Raw genomic sequence first — 21210 nt, forward strand, 5'->3', positions numbered from 1 at the left:
CGGAGCAGAGGAGCATGTGGTGAGGGAAGCAGCAAGAGGATTGTCTCCAGGAGAGTGCTGGGAGGAGAGGAGCTACAACTGAGTGTGACATGGAGATTGCCAGGGAACACGAGACCTGACAAAGCCACTCACAGCGAACAATGAGGAGTAAAGATCAGAAGAGTGCTGGGCAGGTGGATGGCAACTTGGGGCTTGAAATTGCTGCTCGGCTGCATCCAAGGCGTCGCAGCCTGGTGAACGTGGTAATGCTTTAAAGAAGAATTTCTTGTTCAACAGAGCTGAGATTTTTCCCTGCTGACTCACTGAAGAAAGGATGGCAAAAATGAGGCACACTTCCAGAGAGTATTATCTCCTGCTCGTTCTGGCCAGAAACAAGGCTTGGAATTGTTTCCAGTAACTCCAGCCCTAATTCCCATGGCATGGGCTGACCTTGACCAGCAGGGCTCAGGCTAATGAGTGCACAACTCTCCTAAGTCTGAAGCTGAGTGTGTGCAGAGAAGCATCTGACACATGCAACAGCTCATAAATGTTGGACTTAGAGCCTTTCTTATCCAGAAGTCACAGCTGGTTTCCTCTGTCATGTCCTTGGCTTCCTTTGTAATATCCTCAGAGAGCTTAGAGCTGACATTTCAAGAAATTCCTTCCCGGAAAGACCTAAGACTCTGGATCCAATTACGTCTTTGGTTGTATAAAACCTTGTAGTCCTGAACATCTTGCTGCTCTGCCCAGCCCATCAGCATTTCTAATACCAGCAGTGCCTGCCAAGTTGCCCTGCAGTACATTTCTGCAATGCTACAGCAAGAGGCTTTGGTGGGGATGGGGCACAGCAGCACTTCTGTTAATGTTATGAGTCCAACTTTACATGGTCTGTGCCTCCAGCTTTGAAACTTATCACCACCAGCAGTCCCAGTAATAGAGCTGTGGCCAGGCAGTGGGTACTGCCTGCTCTCTGCGTTAGCTGAGCCAGCTGTCAGACAGCACACACCACTCACTGTCCCAGTCCTTCCCTTTCTATCCCAGCCCCTTCTGGCAGGGGCTCAGAAATAACAGTTTTGGTTGGACCACCAAGAGAAGCCCTGGTTCTGGGAAATAATTAGGAATAAAAAAAATTAGATTTTGTTCTCTCTCTCTGTTGCGCGCTCTTTTTTTTCCTCAAGCTTAGGGAAGTGGCCTCAGTCCCAAGATAGGAAGAGCATTTTAATTGTAAGAGTATGAAACCTTGGCAGGAATTTCATGTGAATTGAAACAGACAGAAGAAGTGTGGCAAGGATCTCTGCTGCCCTCTGAGAGGTTTTAGCTGCAGACAGCTTTGCTTTGGCTGATGAGTAGGGAGGCATGGGACAGGGCATGTGTCTCATTTAGCTGCATAGTCTGGAAAAAACTGCTGTGTGTGTGAAGTCCCTGTCTGTTCCAGCACACACTGGAGGGCTGATGGCATCTGTCTCCCACACTGGTCCACCCTGGTGAAGGCTGTCCAGGCAGTTTTGGGAGATAGTGGGTACAGCTCTCTGCAGGGAGCAGAGCTGGGCTCAACCAGGCACCAGCAGCATCAGTTTTGTTGAAGAGTTGACTTGACACCTGCATAGCTCTAGGGTTTCAGTTTTGATGGGTCATTGTCTCATCAAATGACAGCTCATGGCATGATTGCCACAATTTTTCTCTTTCCCAAACATATTGTACCTGTTTAGGGAAGGGGCTGTGCCCTGAGTACACCCTACTATCACTCTCTGCTCATGGTGCTGGTGAGTGGCTCTGTCTGAGGTGCAGGTTCAGCCCCTTTTTGGATTAACTCCTTGAGTGCCAGAGCAGCTTTGCTTGTGCAGAGAGCCCAGCTCCCTTGCAGCTGTGACATTTGCTATTTCTCACAGGCATTTTCAGTTTTAAGAGGTGTGCACAGCTCCTGAGTGCCTGCAGCCAAGCACGATTTGGCAGCAATTGCAGCCTGCATGCAAAAAATGCCCTTTGGGTTTGTTTGCTCGTTCCAGGATTAAGTTGTGCTGGATGTGTCCCACAAAGGGCCCCTTGCCTTAATTCTCACTAGGATGCTGCTGCACCCATGGTCTGCAGCACATGGCAGTGTCTTCTGGTCCAGCAGTGTGTTTTGTCCAAAGGGCACCTTGTGGTCCCCAAGGTGCTTCTTGCAGGAAGAGAAGGTGCATTTATGTCCACAAGCAGAGGTTTGTAGGTAGTGGAGCTGTGTTACAGAAAAGTGAGAGGAAAAGCTGGAAGCAGCTACAATGGTCGTCCCTGCAAGGGAAGAGATCTGAGGACAGAATTGAATATGAGTGAGGAATATTCAATGGAAATTGAATATGAGTGTGGAATTCCCTATGCACCTGGAGAGGTGCATAGGGAATTCCACACTCACGTCCTAAACCAAGGTTTTTGGGTGGGTTTAGGACAATGTGAGTGTGGAATTCCCTATGCTCCTCCCTGGGGAGCTGGCTGGCATAGCAAGGCAGGCACCAGGCAAGGAGGAAAGGCTATTTTCTGCATGTTAGGAATGCTTTAGCAATGCCTGTTAGGGACAAGGGGTGCACATATGTGCCCCGTCTACCTGCAGAGCTGTGCCAGCTGCCCATGGCACTCAGCACATCCAGCCTGTGATGGGAGTTAATTTGTGCAAAAGCCCCTCTGGGGGTCTCGATTAGAGTGAGTTACACTGCTGGTGTTGGGGCAGGTTGTGGGCAAGCTCTGCCCTGAAGCCCGTGGCTCCTGTATCATTCATGGCCCTTCATGAATTAACAATGGGCCAGGAAAGTTGCTGTCTATTACTTACAGAGCTGCCCTTAAGTGCTAGGACAGCAGCTCTCCCAGCAGCCTCATTCTGTGAGGATATTTGCAGCAGAGTAGAATTTCTCCCCCATTGCACCTGAGCTCCCCCAGGTCCCAGGGTGCACCCCCAGTTCCCTGCCCTGCCCTTTCCCACTTGCCATCCCATGTCCTGTTGGTGTCAGTGATTCTGGGGGGCTCCTGAGAGGGAGGTTCATGGCTGTGTAGAAGAGGATGTAAAGCCTGTGCAAAGCCCTGGCAGTACCTGTCAGAGCACGCAGGGAATGTCTCATCACTCAAATCACTGCACTAATCTGCTCTGGTCTGTTAAATTTAGTGCTTTGGCCTTTGAGTTGCTTGTCTGAGCCTTGTACCTGTGTCACAGAGGTTTATGTGCCTTTGGTGGGAAAGAAATGAACTAATGAAAAGCCACAGAGTGAAGCTTAACTCAGTGTTTGCTCTGAAAAAAAAGGTCAGATGACATCTTGATGTATTTGGAAATGCAAAGTGGCATCATTAGGGTTCAGGTTAAGCTACCCTGGGTGCTTCCAGAGCACCCCTTCAGTTCCTCCTTTTGCAGCACTGCATTGACAAAACAGCAGCTGCAGATGTTTGGAAGGTCGTTTCCAAATCCTGTTAGTGGGTGAAATTAATTTTGTAAAAGCAAGCATGAATTTTGCAGTAACACGTGGAACAGAGCAGGAAAAAAGCTTTCCCCTGTATGACAGGAGATCTAGATATCACGTGAAACAATGGTTTGACCTTTGGAGATGCCCTTCTGCTTTGGGGTGACTGAACTCATCTTTGGCACTGCTGATCCCAACTTTCTTTGCTTTGCAGTTGTGTGGGGAGATATTTTGTTTGTTCAGGCTCTATCTCCTAATTTTGCTCAAATTATTGCAACCAGTGTTGGTAGCTCAGCCCTGGCTGAGCTCTGGACTATTCTCTCTGCTGGGACTTGGCCTTCTTGCATGTCCACAGACACCTGCAGAGCTTTAAAAATGTAAATGAAATGGTTAATAGGTTGGAAAATCAATTATAATAAACATTCCTGGTATATAAGCTATGTGTAAGTGTGGTTTAAATGAAGTACATTAAAGGCAGTGCTTTTTTCCATTTCTCCTGGCCAGGTCAGCAGGGTCTCAGCACAGTGCTGATTGATTTGATTAAAATGCATGTTCCCCTGCACATTAGCTTGTGTTCTGGGTCACCAGGAGCCTGTGTTTGTACAAGGAACTTGGGAGAAGAGCTGCCAGCTCCTCTGAGTGCTTGTGGGGGCCTGGATTGTGCTTTGCCCAGCAGAGTCTAGGACCACCACTGAGGTGGGATTTGAAGGTGTAAATTGATATTTTAGGGCAGTAGAGAGCTGTCTGCTCCTTTGCTGAGGGGTGAATCTTCTGGGTGTCTGGGTGACAGTGGGACCAAGCCATAGTAGTGCAGATCTTGTGGTGAGAGTGAATGTGTCTTTGTGCTGCCCTGGGAGATGTAAAACCTTGTGTACACTCATGAAGGAGACTGTGTGAATGCAGGGATGTGTGACTGTGGCAAAGACAGGAGCAATAAGTGCCAGAAGACCCCAGGTGGATAACGCAGAGAAGATTCTACTTCAGCTTTACACATGCATGGTGGCTGCCCTCCTTGGGGATCCCAGAGCCAGGTGGCAGCTTTGCTCATCCTTCCCCATCCCACCATCCTCTCTCACCTCTCTCTGCCCACAGGAGACTAGAGAGGAACCTTTTCAACTGCAGCTGTGACATCCGCTGGATCCAGCTCTGGCAGGAGAAGAGCGAGGCAAACCTGCAGTACCAGGATCTCTACTGCATGACCATGGATGCAGCCATCATCACCCTGAAGGAGATGAACATCACCCAGTGTGGTAAGGATCCCTGGGATGGACATGAGGGAGGCCAGGAGGGATTCCTGAACAACCCAGCAGCCCAGCTTCAGCAGCCTGAGGCAGCAGGATCTCAATGATGTGGTTGAGAACAAGAAGGTTGAAGCTGGTTGGGATAGTTTGTAGATTAAAAATAGAATATCTGGGTAAATGTGAGGCTGCTATTAATGTGCTTATGAAAGATATTGGGTGATTTGGGGCATTTTCTTCACTGCAATGCTGCTGCCTGACAAAGTGTCTGTAGTGAGGCTGTGTGATGTCTTGAAAAGAGCTGTTTCATGCACATCTTCCTGTGCCTAACGAATCCTAGAAGCAGCATATTGTTAAAAGACACTGACACAGAATCTTCTGTAATTACTCTTAGGAAATACATGTCTCTATTCATTTTCTTTTGTTTTATTTTTCAATTGAAATCCCATATCTGTAGGGAAGAGCCAGAAGTGACTTTATATCTCTTTCTATTTCCTGCTGATGTTTAAAAGAGTCCAGCGGCCCCAGGAGCAACACGAGGCATGTTCAATAGTTATCCCTTTTCCCTTCACCTTGTTCACACATCAGCTGCCTGTTTGGTGTCAGGTTTTGCTCTGCTATTGCTATTACTGGAAAGCATCCCTTGCAGAGTAAGGAAAAAGAGATGTACCTTCCACAGAGCAATTAAACTGTCTGTACACAAGCAGCTGTCAAACTCACAGGCTGAAAAAAGGAGGAAAACCAGATTTTTTTTTTTATAATCATCCTCTGTACTAGGGATTTGGGCTTGTTGCTTGTAGCAGTAGTAGACAAACAGCATGCACGTTTAGATTTGCATGACTTGGTTTTTTTGTTGTTTTGTTGGTTAGTTGTTTTTTTGGGTTTTTTTTCCAAGTTCACCCTGTCCCTTTAAGCTCTGGAAATTGGCCAAAGTGTGCCTTTGTGTGGATGAACTAAAAAGATTTGAGAGCGCTGTAATTTCCGCCCCACATGGGATGAATAAGCTGCAAGGATTAAACAACAACAAAAAAATCCTTAGGGATCAGGGAGAGGAGGAGAGATGGCTCCATCAATGGTGGCATTAGACTATAGGGGACAGCAGGGTGCTGATTTGGGAGAAAAAATGTGCTGGTGTGCAGGGCAAGCATCTCCCCTGACCATGCAAACTCCTGGAAGGGCAGGGAGCCACAGTGGTCTGCTTACCTCCAGAGGAGTCCTTGTATTCAAGCATTAAGACTCCAGGGATATTTATTAATCCTTGTCCTTTGGTGCTGAGGGCAGGCATGGCTTGGTTTGGCCATGTTTGGTACCAGCTCATTCTGGAGAAGAACATACATGTCCTTCCCATCTCCCTCTCCCTTATTCCTGCCACCTATGCAGCTTTACCAGGTTTTGACTGCTGCTTTCTTTCTTCTGGCATCACCCTAATCAGTACAATACTCCTTCCTTCCTGGTATCACTCTCTGATGGCCATGAAAGGGTGTGTGTGTCCCCATCCATGACTTTGCCTCGGCATGATGGATGCTGCTGCCCTATGATGGGATGGGACCACTGGTCAGTTCCTCCTGCCCTTCTTGCTCAATTTGCCTCTGAAAACCTCCCCTATTCAAGAAGACTCTTTGGCCTTCTTGCCATCAGCACTGTCTTGTTTCACATCACAAGGATATTTGGTGCCTGTGGCAGCAAGCAAGGAACTGGTGTAAATCAGAGCCACCATAAATCAGTGAATCCCTCTGCTACCACTGAGGAAGAACAAGGGCACCTTCTATTAGGAGAGCTGCAGTTAATATGAGGACACATCCTTGGTCATCTTTTCCTGATTGTTATAAATTACAGGGACACTTCCTTCACCTGGAATGCTGAGTGCTCTGTGCCTTGTCCCTGTGGGTGGGGATGCCTTGGATCCTCTCTCAGCATACACAGTTTTCTCATCCCAGGTGACTGGCCTCGTGAGCAGCTTCCGTGGGAGTAGAGAGATGGGTATGGGAGTTGTGTGAAAGAGTGGCCAGAACTGGACAGCAACTTTTGGATTCAAAGCTGATGAGAGGGTCTGCTCAGCTGCCACATGTCCAATGTCCAACACCCCTCCTTTTCTTGGTAGGGCATAGACATTCTGTTGCCTCATACTACTCATCTCAGGGTGCTGGAGGTTGATTTGGAAAACAGCTTGGTGGGATCTGGGTCTGCACGCTTCCTGTTCCTGGATGTAGAAAATTCTGCCCCGGACCTGAGCAGTTTTTTTGGCTCCTCTAGATCTTCCTGAGATCAGTGTGAGCCACGTGAACCTGACGGTGCGGGAAGGGGAGAACGCGGTCATCACCTGCAACGGCTCAGGATCGCCGCTGCCGGACGTGGACTGGACAGTGGCTGAACTCCACTCCATCAACACCCACCAGGTAGCGGCTGCAGCACCCCAGTGCTGCCTGTGCCTCTGCCAGAGCAGCCCCCAGGGTTTCCCAGGCCAGCGCATGCAGGGCGGATGGTTTGAGAAAAGAGAAATTGTTGCATCCAAAGGAAAGTTGAAGCCATGATCTATCCACATGAGAAGCAGGGAATTCCCAGAAGGGAGCAAAACCTTCCTTCTGTATGGTCAGAAAGTGAAGATGAGAGAGCTTCAGAGCTCAGTGCTCCCTGATTGAATGAACTCATGTGTCTTCTGATGGAACTCCAGTGAAATGACCTGTTTGCAATAGCTAAGTAAGATTTTCTAGAGGCTGGCCATGTTTATCAGTGCTACAATGCCATGGCTGTCCCCTTCCCAGTATTTACAAGATTTGCTGTGTTTGATCAGGTGAGGAAATACCTTCCTTCTGTCTTTGGATTTTGGAGACCTCCTCACATGGAAACTGTGATGCTCCTTTTCTGGGGTTAGTAGAGGGGAGGAAAGGACCCACCAGACACTGATTTCTGTCTGTATTTCTCTCTGGGATTTTTAGACCAACCTCAACTGGACCAATGTTCATGCCATCAATTTGACCTTGGTGAACGTCACCAGTGAGGACAATGGATTCCTGCTCACCTGCATTGCTGAGAACGTGGTGGGGATGAGCAATGCCAGTGTGCTGCTCACTGTCTACTGTAAGTACCAGTGGAGAGCCCTTGTCCATGCAGAGTCCAGAGGGGCTGCCCTGGGAGCTGCTTGAATGCATGGCCACTTGCTACCTGTGTCATACTGGTTTTGGGTGTGAAGATTAGGAGGAGCTGAGCTGGAGGTGGATCCTCACACAGATCTCCCTCTCAAATGTCAGTAATTTTGCTTTCCTGATGCCTCCATTAATCCAGAAATGAGCACAAGAACAGGGAAGGAATAGCAGTGCCACAGTGATGGTGGTGGGAATTTCCTGCCTGTGTATTGGAATATTCAACAGACTAAAGGAAAGCCATAGAGGGACTAAAAATCTCTTAACAAAAGCAAAGTTTCTTGTCTTGGTGCTCTATGAAGGTTCAATGGCACCCTCGCTAAAGACAGTTTAAACCTTGCCACTAATTTCAGGAATGTAAGGGTTTTTTCTCAGGTCAGATCCTACAAAGTTAAACTTCAAATGTCATATAAATGTGCACGTGTCAAATTTGAACTGTTCACTTTTATCTGCAAGTAGCTCAACTTTCTTTGTGCTTTCTAATATAACAAACCCCTGACCTTAAAAGGAAGTTTACACAGCTTTGTGGTCTCAAGCAGCTGAGATTTGCTCTATTTTGCTGTGTCTGTAATATTTGCCCTTACTCTGTAGTTTGAAAATCAGTCCCTCACCTCAACCTTGCCATGTAGAGCAGAGACCCTTGTGGGATTCTGGCTACTCTTGGTAAACCCATTCATCCTGTGTGATGCTTTACTACTTTCATCTTCCTTCCAATAAGTGCTATTGATGGACTGAAGGATGGAGGTAATTAAAGCTCAGCCCAGCTCAGAGTTGACTGGTCAGCAGATGGATGTTTTTTGCACGGTGTTTTAGCATCTGTTCCTCCACCCTTTCAACAGCACCATGCCCATGCTTATTTTCATCCATGAAATCCTCTGAGCTGCTGACAGTTTCTGCTACCCTTGCTCTTGTTGCACAGAGCCATCAGTCAGGCTGTGATTTTACACTGGAAAGATCTGGGTTTGTGCATGTAGGTGGCTGCCTGTTTTGAATCCCCTTGCCAGGAAATATGAACAAGCCACATGCGGATCTGGGCTGGCGAACGAGAGAGGGTGGCTGGGACACGACTCTGTGGTTCAGGGTAGATGGGTGCTGCTGGGGGAATTTTGCTGAGCTCCAACCAGCTCTGCACATTTTTCTCTTTTGTCAGCTTCATGACTTAAATATTCGCTGTCTTTTTTCATGAAGATGGGTCAAATTTGGTATGTTGGTTTTCTTCCTCGTGGATGCCGAATGTCTTTGCAGCTGGATGGCAGCAGGAAAAGGAGAGTTTTAGGGAAGACATACATCATTGTGTCATGTATCTTTGCACAAAACTTGTTCTTCTAGTTCAGACCTTGCCAGCCTTGGGGTTTGGGACCTTAGGTGTAGGCGTTGTAAATGGGGTTTCAGATGCTATAGCAGAGCAACATTTGAATTCTCGGCGTGTCCCAAGGGGAAGACAGTGCATATGCAATAAATTGCAGGTGGAGTTTTTGCTTTTCTCATCCCTCTCCCACTCTACTCCCTTTAATTAAAACACCCCTGGAGGCTGTTCGGCGAGTGAGAACTCCTTTGGGATATTCAGGCAGTCAAAGCCCCCAAGGACAATCAGTCTCTGAGGGATGTTTGCTTCCACAGCTATGCAATCCAGAATTGCTCTGTGTGACTGGAGACCTCCCACGGGCACCTTGCACATCTGTAATGTAATATAGCAGTGCTACGTCACTGTGTCCTCCTTAACGGGGACAGCCAGTCTCCCCAGGATCCCCTGGGGGAAGGAGAGCAGCAGTAGATGTTGACAGGACAGTTTGAGCTTAATTGTTTCTGGGCTGGTGAAATTTCCATCCCTGGCTTTTATTTATACCCCAGTTTGGAAGGCCAAGAGGCCTGGCCATGGCTCAGACCCTCCTTTGAGGGAGGATGGAGAGGTTCTGATGACAGCACTGCTTCTTTCCAGACATCCATGGGAAGAGTAGAAGGCTCAAGTGGTTTTGGAGGTTTTCAGTGGTGTGCACAGAGTGGTGGCGTTGGGTGGAGGTTGCTGTGAGCCTGCCATGTTTCTCTCTGCTAGATCCCCCTCGCATCCTTACTCTGGAGGAGCCAGTGCTGCACATGGACCACTGCATTGCGTTTGCAGTGCACGGGAACCCAGCTCCCACCCTGCACTGGCTGCACAATGGCCAGGTGCTCCGCGAGACCGAGATCATCCGCATGGAGTTCTACCAGCAAGGGGAGGTGTCTGAGGGCTGCCTGCTCTTCAACAAACCCACCCACTACAACAATGGCAACTACACCATCGTGGCCACCAACCAGCTGGGCTCAGCCAACCAAACCATCAAAGGACACTTCCTTGAAAAGCCTTTTCCAGGTAGGATATTCAGTTTGTCTCATCAGGGCTCCTTGCAATCTGAAGGTCCTGCTATGGCCCTTGCACCTCAACAAGGCCTTGGCAACCCCAGCTGGCTTTGTCTGAACATCAGGTTGGAAGAGGTGACCCCTGGCAGCCTCTTCTTCTGGCCAGTATGATTTTCCTCCAAAATGGTGTCACATGAACTCCTCAGTGCTGGGAGAGGTGCTAACTGCTTTAGATCATTTTATTTTGTAGCATATTCTGCAGTGTATTTATATACTTATTTAAAGACCTTTAGGAATTTCCCTGGGAAGAGGATGTAAATTTGCCCAATTATTTTGGATTTCCTTTTGTGTGCCCCAAAGACATTGCTGAATTTTTTCTAGAGAAAGTGTTCTGCTGTGAGGTAGTCATAAGCTGTAGAAAGGAAAAGCCTTTGAAGTGATGCAGCCTGTCCCTTTGTTTCTTTTACTTCCAGCTTGCATCTGTGAAATGATTAAAGCTGGATGCAGCGGTGTCAGGATTGTTTTCTTTCCAAATGCAATATGTGCAATTCCAGGATGACAGGGCTACAAAAGATGCGACAGCTCAATTAGTCACTTTGCATCAGTTTGCTGGGATTTCTTAACTGATTGCTTGGAATTCCCTGTTGCACTCCCTGGTGATTCACAGCTAAAGTGCAAAAAAAAATCCATTTGAGGATATGAAGATTCATCTCTGGGAAGCACTGTAGAGACTTCTGTGCTGGCCTGTCTGCTCTGTAGGAGCATCCCTGACAGTGAAATACCACGCTGGCCATCATGGAGTTAAGATCTCTGTGCTGCCTTCAGGAATGATGCCATGAGAAAGTGGCAGCTCTAAATTGGCCCCTGCAGCCCAAGAAAATCCAGCAAAATAGGACGTTTGCTAAATATAGCAAAATACCAACGGTACTCTCATTTATTATTTATATCACACCATATATGTACACAGAGTTTTCCCGCAGGTCAAATATCATAAATGCAAACCCAAATCTCTGCCTTGAAGATCTGACAATTGAACAAATGAGCTGATATGGATGGGAGTGGAAAATTTGTATTCTGACTTCAAGGATGCTGCCCTGTTTGACTATCTGACCTATTTATGTTTCCTTCTGTCAGGGCAGAAGAGCTTATCAAATGTAGGTGGGTGAGGAAAGGCACACAGGTTTGCAGTCTCAGCTCTGTCAGGTCCCACCTTTGAGACTCAATTTCCCCATCTGTGAAACGAGGGCAGCTCCTAAGTAGGTGCTGGACCTGCAGGAAAGGGAGGCAGAGATGCTGTTCTGGAAAGCTGAATTTGGAAAGGGATCTGAGCCACGCTGTGGTGTGGAAAAGCACATTGATGTTTGAAGAGCATCTTGTGTTAGGGGCTCTGGGAGAATGGGGCTCTGTGAATACATGTAAAATATTGCCCTTGTGAATGCAGCTCCACTCATGGCTCATGTTGGTGTGGGATGCTTACTGACCATGAACCATCTCTCAGCAGCAGCTGACCCATTTCCTTTATTTCTTCTGATCCAAAGTCCCAAGCCATTCCTCACCCTGGCAGACCCTGTCAGCCCAATGCAGGATGTAATTTACTTTCCTTGAAGCTTGTTGCTTCGTCCACTACCACAGCTGGCACATACATTCACTGCAGCTGACGTTTATAATTTCCCATTTGAAGGTAGATTCCTTCAGAAAATGCCACACACTGAAGGTTCCCCAGCGTGGCTCATTCAAACCCCTTGTTGCTTACAGCAATTCACACATGCAAGGGCTTTGCTGTCACTACCCAGGGTGAGATTATTATTCTTAATTAATTAATGAAAGCACAGTGCCTGGAAGACTTTGTCAGCATAGAAAAGGAACAATGACCATGGATTTTAGCACTCCCTGGTCAAAAACCTCTCATTGGTAAAAGGCCACACTCTGCTTTCCAGGCTGAGAGGAGCAAGGTGCTGTTAGAAGCTGGGATCTGGGACATGTCATATCTGCCTTCTCTCTGATGCTGCAGGGCAGTGGCTCCCAGGACAGATTTATGTAATTTCCTGTAAAAATCTCATTGCATGTTGTCATTGGTATCTCTGCCACAGGCTAGCAACTCCTTATTTAATCCACAGAAGTTAATGTACCTGTGATGAGTGTTCAGTTCTTTGAGAACTTCTCGCAGAACTGAAGTTGGCTGAAATTCCTTGGCTATTTTTTATGCTTGGAAAAATAGGGTTTAATGGAAAAAGAACCTTTTTGTGCATTTCTGTTGAAATTGCTTAGTCCAGCAGAGAAAAATGGAAAGGGGAAAATGTAGAGGCAGCAAGAATTTTATGACTAGACTCTGCCTTAATAGAGAAGAAAAAGGCTCCAAATAAAATATTGTTTTCTTTTCCTCTTGCTAGAAAAAGCCAAGGAAAGTTACTCTTTTGCTTGACTGAAAACAAAAATATTTGTTCAGGTTTTTCCCCCTGGTTTGGAAAGCCATGTTTGTCACCTGGGGTTTGTTTTACACTCCCCTTCCAAACCTCACCCTTGCTCCAGTGTGAGCATTCCAGCATCCTCCTCTGCCAGCAAAGCTGTGCAAACTCCAGTTAATATCCAGTTAATATCAGGCTCAGTTTCTTACACGGGCGAGCGGATTGGAAGCTGACGTGATTCTCACTCTGTGTAAACCGAGTGTCACCGAGGGCTTTAGGCCTCACTGTCTGCCTCAGCCACCTCTGGAGCTGGAGGAGCTTTGCTGAATGGACTGGAGCTGACAGCAGGGCCTGCTCTGCTTGTCTCGGGCAAGAGGCAGCTCTTGGACAGCCACAGCCTCCCTGTCCAGTTCAGGAGCTATCACCTGTTCTGAGTGGCTCATCAACAGCAGGTCACAGGAGGTTCCTCTAACTCCCAGCCCCAAGCTGGGCTCTCCTCCATGGGAGCTGTTCCTTATCCTTGAAGGATTTTATCCATGGGTGCACACTGCCATGCAAGGCAAAACTTGTTTCTCTCCCCTCCACCTCCATCCTGTAGAGCCCTGTGTGTCTGTTGAGCTTTGCTGAAAGCAGGGATGTTTACCAGTCATTCAAAAGTGCTACTTGCTCTCCATTTTGGCCTCACAGTAGTATCCCTCCCCTCCTCTTTCAGCTCAAGGTTCTCCATCCTGATCTCCAGCATGTCCTGCTGGCAAATCTGCTGCAATTTCCAGGAACAGTTGCCCAAGAGGAAAAAATATGAGAAGTTTTTTTCCTGGGTTCTTTGGGTTGGAGGATATCTGAAGTGGGTGGGGAAGGAGACCCCTCTCCCTTTGCTGTGCTGCTAACTGTGCTGCTTCTCTCTTTGTCCTTCCCACAGAGAGTACGGACAGCTTTGTCTCAAGTAAGTGTCTCCTTGCCTTTTGAATTCTGTGGCTGGTTTGTTTCTGTGGCTTCCCCTTCCCCTCTGTGATTTACATAGCAAAAAGGAGAAAGCCAGAGGCATGTTGGTGGAGGCTGCACACAGCCCTGGCTTCCCTGTGCATGAACAAGATTGTTGGGGGAGCTTGTGACCAGCTTGATAATCTCAGGAGACCAGGAGTTGTTCATCTGCCTCTTGTGGTTCCCAAAGAAGGTCCTGTAAAGCAAATGATGGTTGGTTGTGCTCTAGCAAAAGGGATCTTAATTTCATGCAGATTGGCTGTCCCCAACAACAACATCTCTCTGGTGTGGGCTGGGATGAGAAGCAGGACTCAATTCTGTCATGTTTCTTCAGCAGATTCTTCCCTCCCCTCCCAAAACACCACACACCACAAAAAGCATTCAGCTTACTCTTTGCTCAGATCAAGTTCTGCTGGGGTCAGTTGTGTTTTAACCCCACTTAGCTGAGTAGATTTCTGAAAGCTAGGAGGAGAGCTCAAGGGTGGTGGGAACCTATTCCAGGACACCAGGCACCCAAATGTTTCTCATTTGTGAGGCTGGAACAGCATCAGCATAGTGCTGGTCTGTGTTTTCTCTGCTGATTGAGAAAGGGAACTCTCTGATGGTTGATTTGTGCCTTCTGGAACAGAAAGTTTCAGCCTCTTCTAGGGGTGAACCAAATCTCCTTAGGTCAGGCACTGCTGCTGGAATGTGCTGGGAGTCCCACGGGAGCCACACTGAGTGTTCTGTCTCTGGTGTTTTGGTTTCAGTCGGTGATTATGAAGTGAGTCCCACCCCACCCATCACTGTGACCCACAAACCAGAGGAGGACACTTTTGGGGTGAGTCCTGGTCTCTTCTCTACGGAACTGCTCAGTATTTGTATTTCTCTGCTGTTTTGAGATGTTTGCAAGGGAAACCTCTTCCTTTATGACTCGAACAACAATCAGAAGGATTTTGTGGCTTGTGTTGGGCCGGTAAAATACTGACACAAACCATCTGATCCTCTTGGGTCTGCAGTGTGGAACCAGGGAACCCTTTGAAAATAAGGCATCCTGTGAAGTCTCTGCTGGCAGGGTCAGGAATTCTCACTCTTAAAAAGTGGCACCCAGAGAACAAACAAGCAGGAAAATTGTGTGTTTTGGACTGTTATTGATCTGTTAAGATTACCCTGGTGAGGGACCTGGGTTTGGTTTGGTTCAATTCTGTCAATGTCTGTTTGCCCTCTCTCCTGCTGTGTAGGACATGCCTAAAATGAAAAAGGAAAGTGAGTCTAGGGTTTATCAGAGCTCAGCATTGTCTTTCTTCTGCTGAATCCTAGTAGAAAAAAGAAGAAAAAAGTGTGAAAAAAAATTAGCACATTACACAATTGCTCTAATTCTGTGAAAGTTTTAAGATACTGAAATCCATGAGGTGTCAAAAGAATAAGCAAAACTCAGTCCACCCTGGTTTCAGTTCTCATCTAACAGAAAACCTCCTTTAACTGAAGTGGAAGCTTTGAACAGCAAGGCTGGGGTAATAATGTGCACTGATTATTAAATATAAAGCACAGAAAACAAACTGGGGATGAAAATAGAGTGTAAAATAAAAATTTAAAAATATTATAACAAATGTACCGAGAGCGGGGAAAAGGATTGCAAAATGAAATTACTTCTTCTTAGTTAAATGATGTATTTTCTATTATAGCAGAATACAGTTTTGTAAAAGGAAGCAGTCTAAATGCATCACAAGACCTAGTACAGAACAATTGGACACATGCCAGAGAAATTGTTGTTTACATCAATGCAATAAAAAGTATTTTGAGCAAAGACTGGAAGGAATAAATATTCATAAATATTAAAATGAGCCTGGCATGGCAAACCCTTTAGGGCAAAGAGGTTTTCTTTCCCTGCTTGTACACTGCCACAGTGGAACCACAGCTCCAGTGAAGGGCTTGGACATTGCTCTACTATAAATATTTACTTGTAAAATTACAATCAATAGGGAATTGTTAGATTCCTTTGGAAAACTCGGATGTTTTACAAGGAAAAACTCCTTAGTTCTACTTAATTTCTTCTGTTTTCTCTTTGTGTTGTGTTGTTTTCCCTCACTCTGTCCTGAGGGATTTTTGGATGCAGGCAGAATTGTGCTCCCGGCTGAGCTTTGAATAGCTTCAGTGTTGTGATGTCATGGCAAAGAGCTGATGTCAGGAATGGAGGCTTGTGATGTGATGCAGTGAAGGGAGAGCCCAGGCATTGGAGCAGAGGCCTTTTTTCCTGAAGATATATGGAGTGAGAGGCTGGGAAAACCTGGTACCAGAACAGCATCACTGATGGCAAGATCCCAGACCTCCCAGCCCTGCAAAAAGCTTGCAATGCCTCCAAGCTGTGTCAGGGCCCTGCTGCTTTAGCTTGTGTTTTCCTCCATAGCTGATATCCACAGGGCTGTAGCTGTGGATATCACAGCTATATAGGTGCACAGATAATGTGAGGCTGTCACTCTTGCACTGAGAATGACACAGGAACAGGCGGGAGGCTGTGTTGTAGAAAGAGCAAAGAAGGCTTTATTCAAGAGAACCACAGTTTTTATAGAGTGATACAATAGATTCCATTTGATTGGCTAGCTAACAAAAACACCTTCCTCATACACCATCCTTGAGAAGAACAGAAAGACAAAGTAGAAAAACACCACCTGCAGATTGTTTATACTTAACAAGTTTTCACATCCTTACAACTCCCTAAAAATTCTCACAAGCCGCTGTGAGAAACAATTGCTGTTTCTCTCTCTCTGTCCCATGGCATCCACGTGAGCCTATAGATAGGCTAAATGGTCAAGGAGGTGTTGTATTTCTGATTCAGACTCCTGAATTCCTCTGTGTTGACTCTAAGGCTTTTTCCTTCCAGGTGTCCATAGCGGTTGGGCTGGCAGCTTTTGCTTGTGTCCTCTTGGTCGTGCTCTTTATTATGATCAACAAGTATGGCCGGCGCTCCAAGTTTGGGATGAAAGGTAGGTGCAGCCGCCTTCCCCGAGCAGGAGGCACCTTCCAGGATTGCCCGGCTCTTATAGCACATGTGGAAAGGTGTTGTGGCTTTATTCCTACAATGCAAAGCCCGCTGGAGGGAGTGCAGTCCTCTTCTGCTCGTTGAGAGAGTAATGGAGACAAGTGGGCTGGTGGTTCTCACCTGTGTGAGCTTCTGTGGGCACAAGTGTGGATGTGTGTTCCTTCTGAGTACATAACTGCATCTACAGGTTGGCCAGGAGAGCTTTGAGTCTGCTCCCTCCAGCCCTGCATTGTGTTCAGGACAGCAGGGTCTTGGGTGAAATCTGTTTTACGGAGTTGGTGATGCACAGGGTGTGCAGGGGGACGGAAAGATGTGAAATTCGTTTGAGATCACTTGGGAAGGCAGGTGCAGCCACCCTGTGCCTATCTCTGAGTGAGGACCAAGATGCTGCTGTCACTTCATGTCCATGCTGGGAAGGCAATGGTGTGGAAGGTCACTTTCTGATGACTCTCTGATGAAAGGTTTTCTCCTGGTTTTCTCCTCTTTGTCATGAATAACAACTTTAGAAATTTATTTCAAGTGTCACTGATACTGACTGCGAAGTGAGAAGGTTTTTGATGTTTGCCAGGCAGAACTGGTCTCTGTCCTAGGGACACCAGCTCTGTGGTGAGACAGAGCCAATGCCAGGAGCAGATAATTGTGTGCCATCTGCCTTTTGTGACTCTGCTGGTATCTCCAGCTGGACAGGGTTGGTGGTGCCTGGTGAAGGCTGAAGGAAAAGCCTTCACCTGACAAAGTAGTTCCCAGCCTGACTGGGGGCTCATGCATGCACTGTTTGAAGCCAGGCTTTGACAAACATGAGCTTCTCCTAAGGCTCCAGAATCACTGCCTGTCTCCTGGCCTTGCTGTGGTCTCTGCTTCAGGGCAGGTTGATAGGTGTGGGAATGTTCCTTGCACTTGCCTAGGGCTTTGTTTTCTTCACGTAGACATTTCCTGAGTGGGTCCAGATGGGATTCTGGCTGGAGTTTCTTCTATGCATCCTATGGAGATAGAGGACAGGACATTTAATTAAACAGTGAATCTTCTACACCAACTTAGGAATATTTAGTCCATATGTCCAATGATAAGAACCATCTGGTGGAGTGTACTGACTGGTGGGTGGAGTAGAGGAATGGAAGACATGGTTCCTGGGATCAATTCCCAGCTCTTCTACTGACTCACTTAGTGGCCATAGGCAATTAGCTGTCTTAACCTCTGCCTCTGCTCTAATTTCCCCATCTGTAAAACTGGGATGATGTTATGTGCTTTCTGGAGGGATTTGTCAGAACACTTTGGAAGTGCTTGGGCATGTGCCACTGATGGAGCTTTGAGATATAAATATGAAAAGGAAAAGTAACATCTGACTCCAGTGGAAGAATCAAAGGGGAGTGAAGTGAGCCTAATGTGAGTAACAAGTCTTGGTGAACAGATGTGTGTATGTGTTTAGAGGTGTTTGGATAAGTATGTCAGTGGATATTCTGCATTCCCAGAAACAAGAGGGGTGTGCCATAATGAGCCTTTGTATGTGAAGTTTAATGGAGGCAAAATTACTTAGCTAGAAAAGTCTGCTTTCCTCCTCATGCTGTGTTTCTTCCAATTCTGATATGAAACCAAAACTCTGCAAATTTTCTACAAGTCTTATTTGCTTTGCTTGGAGAAATGGAGTTAACAGAAGATAAATACATCTTCAAAACCAGTGAGATTGAGTCACAATTGTCATAGGCACCACCATAGCCTACTCACACTGCCCAAAATCTGCTCAGTTAACTCTTGGGCAGGAGACATTCTTTGTGGCACCCAGTGTGTTATCATTTACTAAGAAAAAAAAAAAAAATCCAAACCCTGAATCTTTTTGGGCAAGTGCATCCCTGATTCAGGAGCTGTTTGTTGCCAGCTGATATATTGCCACTTGTTGTTGAAATCCCAGCTTGGCAGGCCTGCAGGAGCAGGTTTTTCCTGTTGATTTTGTCAGATGCAGAACATTGTGTGCTCGTGTTGGACATGTTACCTAAAGCACCTCATGAGTCTTTCTGAGTACATCTTTTTCCTTCTGCTTCTCCAAGTGCTGAGCAGATGGTTTATTTCCTCGAGAGAGGTGAGCATGGACTGACAAAGCTGGATGTCACGTTGAGTTTGGAAGGCTCCCTGGGCCAGCCCGATGGATTGCCCACCAACCTTAGAACCAAGCGTCCAACACCCCAGCTGCCTTTGTGGAAAGAAAGATGATGTTGCTTGAGGGATGAGTGCTGGGAGAGGACTCTGAGGGGATGGTTTGCCTACTTTTGTCCTCTTCTGGCTGGTGGCACACCCTTGGAGCACTGCAGTAGAGCCTGTTGCTGATCCAGGGTGGGAAGCCTGCAGAGCTGAGCGTGCCTCACTGGGCTGGCGCTCTGGCACCAACAAAAGCTCCTTTGAGAGCGGCTCTGACGCGCTGTGCTCCTCAGCTGGGCTCGCCCAGCCTGGCTCTGGGCCATCCCTGCTCCCTCCAGAGAGGGCATTCATTACCATGGCGAGGTCAGAGCCCCTTTCTGGCTGCTCTGGCTGGGAGGGAACAGGGGTGGGCTGAGGCAGCTGGGGGGAGCTGGGAGCTCGCTGGAGCTGGGGTGGTGGAGGCGGCAGGGAAGTGGCAAACAAAGCTCCTTTTTTGTGTGTGGAAAGTGAGCAAGAGAGAGGCACTGGAGCGAAAACCACTGGGAGATGTGAATGTTAAAACTGAGGCTCGTTGAAGTTGCAGAAATGCAGCCACTTGCTGAAGGGTGTTGTATACAGAGGAGGGGCTGGGATGCTTTTTAAAGCCCTGTATTAACGTGGGAAAAAGAAAAGAGTGTTACCAACCATACATTGAAATTTGTAATTCCTTTGGTTTACTCTGTGTCCTAAGGGGATGTTTTTTTTTGGGATGGGGTAGACCACATGGGAACAAGGAGCTTGATATCCTCCTCTCAGTTGCTACTTGCTCCAACTCTGGGGCCAGTGTCCCATGTTCCCTGAGTGCCCACCCAAAGGGGAGAGCTTTACACCTCACCTCCTGGGGTCAGGCTTGTCACTACAACCCTTGTAAACAGCATCTTCCAATCCAAGTTTAATCTCAGCAGATGACAGGAAATGAAATTTTGTAGTATAATAAAAAAGCCACATGCAAGTCCCAGGACTAAGAACAATTAAATTTTGTGAAAGAATAATAATGGCACAGAAAAGATCTGGGGCATACAGAATGTTTGGATGGCACAGTGATGGAGACTGTAAATACTTTGGTTGATGGACTAAAATGTATTCCCCTTTTAGTTGTTTTCTGTTACATTTGCAACTGCCTGGGGATGAAGGATGTGTACTCATGCATATCTGTGATGTATCCCTGGTGCTGCACAACTTCAATAAAAACCAAATGGAGTTAGCTGAGATATGCAGAGAAAGGTGCTGGAGAAAGTCTAGAGACAAGAGCACTTGTAGTTTTGCTGAGATTAACTGTTTTCCAGGCTCTGAGATTAAAAACTACTTCCATTGTCCAAACAAGGTTTTCTTCCTCGAGTGGAGTCAGTGCCAGCTGATGGTTCAGACTTGGTTACAGCTGGCAAAGACTCAATTGGTTTTTAATCAGATTTCCTAAAGAAATAAGGCGTGTGATCCTGCTGCCTCTCTGCTCACACTCAAGTGTGTGTGCACAGCTCTGCCTTCCTGCATTTCCCCTTTCTGTGCTGCAGCTTCTGCGTGTGCTGGCCAGTTCCACCCAGAGGAGAGGGAGCAGGACTTACAGACGCCTTTACAGGGACCATGGAATTAAGGGAACTTAATAGAATGACAACTCAGGTGATGTCCTGCAGATAAAAACACCTCAAGGCTTTCTGGACATTGGAGAGTTCACATGGAAGCTCAGCCTTGGACAGAAAACCGCAGGGATCAGGCTTTCACAGGGCCTGCTGCGGTGGGTGGTGTGCACGTGTGTGCACATGCATATATGTGTCTTCTTTCAGAATAAACAGAAACAGCAAGGAGGTGGGGGAGAACCGAATGAACAGTAAACAAATACTGCCCACGCTTTCTGTAATGTTTCAGGAATCCCATTGCTATCAGTTTATTTGATATTTGCTCTAATAGCCCTGATCAAAGTGCTGGCACTGCTGATGTGCATGTGGATGTCAGAAATACTTGCAGAGCCATTCCATTGTAATTTAGTGTTAGTTAAAAGGTACTTAAAGCAGTTGCCTATTTGATTATGATTGGGGGCCATTAACATTTTTTTCCATAAACAGATGGTTACTGTCCGCTGAGTTGATTGCAGAACAATTCCAGAGTTCTAATTCAGGAGGACCTGCTCCTGTAAACATATCTTGGGTGCTTGGCTTTTTCTTTTGTTGATTTAGATTTTTAATTTATTTTTTAGTTTTTTTTCTTTTTTTTTTTCCTCTTTCATTATGCTGCAATTATTGCTACAGGTTCAAAGGGGGGAAATCTATCTATCTATCTATCTATCTATCTATCTACACATAAAAATATAATATATATTTTATATATATTATATATGTATTTTATATTTATTATATATATTTTATTATATATATATATAGAGAGAGTATTATTTTTATATATATATATATCAGAGCCATGATCTGTCTTTCAGATGAAGCTTAATTCTGTCCCATGTTGCCTTGGCCAAGCCTGGCTGTACTCATACACTGATTTTATTAATTTTTTTTTCTCCCCTGATTATTTGTT

The 21210-nt window shown here is 46.5% G+C and overlaps 1 protein-coding gene across 4 annotated transcripts in view; it reads left to right on the top strand.

Moving 5' to 3' along the window:
* NTRK3 (neurotrophic receptor tyrosine kinase 3) overlaps positions 1 to 21210 on the top strand; it is a 208628-nt gene that overhangs the window by 55924 nt on the left and 131494 nt on the right. For all 4 annotated transcript variants that reach the window (XM_063169867.1, XM_063169868.1, XM_063169869.1 and 1 more), the window contains exons 5-11: positions 4491 to 4648; positions 6890 to 7032; positions 7573 to 7714; positions 9830 to 10126; positions 13438 to 13461; positions 14249 to 14319; positions 16360 to 16462. In XM_063169867.1, coding sequence (XP_063025937.1) covers positions 4491 to 4648; positions 6890 to 7032; positions 7573 to 7714; positions 9830 to 10126; positions 13438 to 13461; positions 14249 to 14319; positions 16360 to 16462 — 938 coding nt within the window. The remainder of the gene's footprint in view (positions 1 to 4490; positions 4649 to 6889; positions 7033 to 7572; positions 7715 to 9829; positions 10127 to 13437; positions 13462 to 14248; positions 14320 to 16359; positions 16463 to 21210) is intronic.

The sequence above is a fragment of the Melospiza melodia genome, chromosome 15 (genome assembly GCF_035770615.1).
Source record: "Melospiza melodia melodia isolate bMelMel2 chromosome 15, bMelMel2.pri, whole genome shotgun sequence".
In the NCBI taxonomy this organism is placed as follows: Eukaryota; Metazoa; Chordata; class Aves; order Passeriformes; family Passerellidae; genus Melospiza; species Melospiza melodia.